General features: G+C 33.8%; 1 protein-coding gene across 1 annotated transcript in view; it reads left to right on the top strand.

Moving 5' to 3' along the window:
• LOC111087006 (type-1B angiotensin II receptor-like) overlaps nt 1–5015 on the top strand; it is a 38767-nt gene that overhangs the window by 1497 nt on the left and 32255 nt on the right. The window contains exon 2 of the mRNA XM_022392057.1: nt 2155–2900. Within this exon, the coding sequence (XP_022247765.1) occupies nt 2416–2900 (485 nt within the window). The 5' untranslated portion in view covers nt 2155–2415. The remainder of the gene's footprint in view (nt 1–2154; nt 2901–5015) is intronic.

The following is a 5015-nucleotide window of genomic DNA, read 5'->3' as shown; positions in this document are numbered from 1 at the left end:
CTTTGAAGCAAAAAACATTTCGCTGCCTTCATTAACACCTTTCATATTTGCATACGTTTTCCCATTAGGATGGTGTGGCAACGAACGAAAAACATGATAATCTGATGGTGCTATATCTGGAGAATATTGTGGGTGGGGGAGAACTTCCCAGCCCAACTCCGTAATCTTGTGTTGCGTCCAACGTGCCACACGTGGACGTGCATTGTCATGGAGAAGAAAAACGCCTTTCCGATTGACAAGAGGAGGGCGTTTCTGATGAAGGGCTTGATTTAAACGTTCAAGTTGCTGACTATAGATCTCTGCATTGACAGTTCGCTGTAGTTTGAGGAGTTTGAAATGAGTTATACTTTTGATGTCCCACCAAATGCAAAACATCACTTTCTGGGGATGGAGTCCGGGTTTTGGGGTCGGAATTGGTTTTTGTCTAGCACTGAGCCATTGTTTTTTGCGTTTAATATTAGCATAGAGAATCCATTTTTCAGCACCGGTGCCAATTCTGTCCAAAACTGGTTCACGCGCATTACGCGTCAGAAGAGACGAAGCAACGTTCACAGGCTGGAAACGATGATCATCGGAGAGTTCGTGTGGCACCCAAATACCTTCTTTATAGAGTTTTCTCATATTCCTTAGATGTTTACGTATTGTTTCATGAGAGACATGCAATTTCAGGGCCATTTCACGTGTGTGTTGCCTTGGATTAGACTCAACAAGCGTCTTCAGAGCATCAGTATCAATTCCAACATGTCGACCCCTGTCATCACAATTTTTAAGGCTAAAGTCATCTGAACGAAATTTGCTGAACCATCGTTGACACTTACGAACGTTCAAAACATTTCCATAAACGTCTTTGATATTATTTGTGGCTACAGAGGCGTTCTTTCCCTTCTTGTATTCAAACAGCATTACGTGCCGAATGCGTGTCTCATCGTGTACCATCACAAAGGATTAGAGAATACTAATATTTACACATTATATACCGTACACTAACGTAAGGTCTAGGCGGTTCGCATAACTATTATACGTGATGTACATTATTTGATGTACATTATTTAATGTCTTGACGACCTAATATGATAGTACTGTCTGTTGTATGTCCATGTGACTACTTGCCTCCCTTAGATGCATCTTCTCCAAATTTGGTAGTGAGGTCCACTGGGTCCATGAGAAGATACATACGTATTTTCAATTTTGTGGTTTTTTATGGGCGTTTATGCGTTTTTTTACCACTACCTCACCTCTTGTGTATGGATCTTCACCAAATTTGGTATGAGGTTTATTGGGTCAATCGGGAGATACATGCAAATTTTCAGTTTTGCATTTTGCGTTTTTACCACTACTTCGCCCCCTGTTAATGCATATTCACCAAATTTAGCATGAAGGTTTGGGTCCATGTGGAGAGACATCAAAATTTGCGGTTTCACATTTTGTGTTTTGCAGATTTTATGAGCGTTTTTTCGTTTTTTTTTGTTGTTTTTTTATAATTATATATAAGGAAAGCAACTTTTCACGTCCTAATATAACCATTCATTGAATTTACATAATTTCCGTTCAAGAGACAGGTCCTCCAGCTAGTGTATAATATACACTATATAAAGACGGGTCTTATTCTTTCAATTTTTGCCCTTGTCTAGGGTTAGGTTTCCCTGAAACAGGTTAAACTCAGTGACAGATGGTGAATATAATCATTTACTGGGATTCATATTCTTTAAATAATTATATTCTACTGAGTGAGTTTACATAATTTTTAATTCTTAGAACAACAAAACTTTGTTGAAAAAATATATTCTTATTATTCCCTCTTTCTCTTTTTTTACTTGGATTTTCTTAGATTAACATCTATATAGAGCAAGGATCTTTCAATATCTTAACAACTGTATACAATTTTCATAGAATCGAAACTTAACCATTATTTCTTTTATTTCCTTCTAATAAAATCTTGAAAGTTTTTTACATTTTCACAACGTTAAGTTGTGTTAATAAAAGTGGCTCACAGAAAAGAAAATTTCCATATAAAAATCCTTATCATCCAAGTTAGCTATGAATTGAAATGTTTATTTATATTCTTTGTAATCTTCGTAACTCCAGGTTTTATATGTTTATGTATTATTATTCATACTGAGTGCTCAAATTAAAAAGTTTTTGTTTTTTTTTCAGATAAGTAAGTGTTTTGTCTAATAGATCATATACTTAATCTGGAAAGAAAAAAATCCCTGATCGTATCCTTTCTACTTACAAGAACAGTAAGTTTAGCCATGATATCTGTAGGAAACGAAAGTTGGTGGTATTGATATACATGCACAACATCGGAGGACACTGGACATTTCTCTTGTTGAAGAGAATCCATCAAGAACCATTGGTGCAATATCTTGTGACATTTTTCACAAAGCTTTTCTTGACACTTGAAGTTTCTCAGTCATGAATGACAGCGTAACGACGATAATGTACAATGCCCTGTTTTATTCTGTACTGGAAAAAAATGACAATGTGACATCATCTGTAATGGCGAATATATCAAACATTACAACCACGGATCATCCTCAGAGTGATGTCATCTACTTTCCCCACCCAGAAGAAATGTTAATACCATGGATGACTAATTCATACTTCCCCTTTATCATGACAACTTATATCATTACGTTTATTATTGGTGTCACTGGAAACATCGTTGTCATCGCTGTCATGACTTGTGACAACTCCTCCAGGAATGTCACCAGCATCTTCCTTGTCAGCCTGGCCGTTGCTGACCTTCTACTCCTGGTTATATATGTCCCTCTAGATGTCGCTCATTACTTTGTCATACAGTGGGATAAAGATGGTACAATCTGTAAGACTGCAGCTTATGCCGAGACGGTTTCTGCTTTCGCTTCCGTTTTCAACCTAATGGCAGTAACACTTGAAAGGTAAGAAAATTATTAACTTAATCTTAGTGAATCATGTCTGTAAGTTAAAAGCGAAGCAATATAACTATACGACACTAATCGTTCTTTATGCTTAAAATGCATTCTGGCTTCTACATAAACACACACAAAAAAACCAAAATTATAATTCTTATTTGTATTTATGTTTAACCCTTTTCTAATCAAGTTTTTCTATTTACAAATGAAATATTTATCTAATAACTATAATATTATATATACGTATAAGAAGGTGAATTGCTTAATTTAAAAATCATTTAATGTTTTCTTTATGTGAAGTCTTGTCTGGTGTGAAGACCCTCTGGCTCGTAAAAGAACTCATAAATAAAATAAATTTATTCACGGGAAACTAAAATGTGTAGGGGTTTGGACGGAGCGCGACCTAGTCCTTAACGTGCCGGAATGTGAATCTGAGGATCCATTGTACTCAATCGATAGTTGCAGGTGCGTTATAAGAACAAAATAACACGCATAGACGTTGTATTAAGTTATAAGTACAAAATAACACGCATAGACGTTGTAATAAGTTATAAGTACAAAATAACATGCATAGACGTTGTAATAAGTTATAAGAACAATATAACACGCATAGACGTTGTATTAAGTTATAAGAACAAAATAACACGCATAGACGTTGTAATAAGTTTTCAAGCTTTATTGTCAAAACGTCTAAATCTCTTCAGTATGTAGTAGAACATTTGAAAAACAACAAAATATTTTCATCAGTTCACCGTATTATTACAGAAGCACATCAGATAGGTACTTTAAAATCAGTATTTACGTAGGAAAATTTTAAATTTATTGGATGATTTAATGTCTTCTCTTGAAATTGCCAAGTTGCTTTGAACAACTATAAAACGTGGTAAGATAGGCTATATTATATTATCTTTGCATTTCATAAGTACACAAGTATATATATATGGTTATATAAAGTATTTAGAAATACAATCCTATGTTATGAGCCATTTATATGAAAATAAATTACTTATATGTCTTTAAAAACACTAAAACATCAGCATAATAATGCAATGGAGAATAAAAAGCTAGGCCTATCGAAACTAATAGGTTTTTTATGGTGCGTATTATTATGCTGTTATGTTATCATTGTTGTTATATAAACTTGCAGAAATTATTTCTTCTTTAGATAAATTTCTCTAGTTAATAAATAGTAGAAAACAAAATGCAGATAATGTAATGTCAGACGAAAAACGAGACAAACTCAAGTATGTTCCATTAAATAAATTAATATCAGATTTTATTATTCACTAACCTATAGTTTTTGTTTAAACAGTTGCCGAGTTTTATAACCATATTAGAAAATGAGTCGTCTTAAGAACATTTCTAGTACAAAAAACATGTCAAAATAATTTATCTCCCCCGCAAAAGTGAAAAAATAAAACATTTCCAGAATAAGAAATTCGTCTACAAAGTTATTGATTGAATAATACACTAAATTTTGGTTATAATGAGGTCGGCGTGTTTATTGGTTAACGTTCTTGATTTATGATTCTGATATTTTATGGTTTGTAGCAATCAGCACCTTGAGGCCATGGGTGCGCTATAAAAGTGACTGTCAATCCACTATTTATTCAGAAAATAATATCCCAAACGTTGGCGGTGGGTTGTTGACTAGATGCCCTTCTTCTAGTCTATCAGTCCATACATAGCTCTTTGTGTAACTATTCGCAAAAATTCTGAAACAAACAAACTGATTAAGACGATTTAAAAAGTAAAATAATACTTGGGTGTTCCAGTCGGTAAATGGTAATCAAAATTATAATTTGATTTAAATCATTATTGACTGTATGTTTTATTTTTTTATGTTATTAATAATCGGTTCATTATGACATTTGGCATTACTGCATTAAGTTGTTCTTTTATGTTGCACACAAGTAACATTTGAGATACACTTTTTGATTGTCAGAGGCTTAGCCCAGCTGATGAGTTCTGGTATTAAACGAAATGCCTCTCCAGACTAATGATTTGTGATAAACAAGAGAATGATATAAAAGCTATCTTAAATGCCTGTATTTCGAGGTTTGTAGTTGACGCATGATTAGCAGAGTAATAAAAAAGTAGTGGTCGAGTGTGACTTTGATT

The sequence above is a fragment of the Limulus polyphemus genome, unplaced genomic scaffold, assembly GCF_000517525.1.
Source record: "Limulus polyphemus unplaced genomic scaffold, Limulus_polyphemus-2.1.2 Scaffold1630, whole genome shotgun sequence".
Taxonomy (NCBI): Eukaryota; Metazoa; Arthropoda; class Merostomata; order Xiphosura; family Limulidae; genus Limulus; species Limulus polyphemus.
Note: the sequence above shows the minus strand (reverse complement) of the source record. Positions and strands in the feature narration are given on the sequence as shown.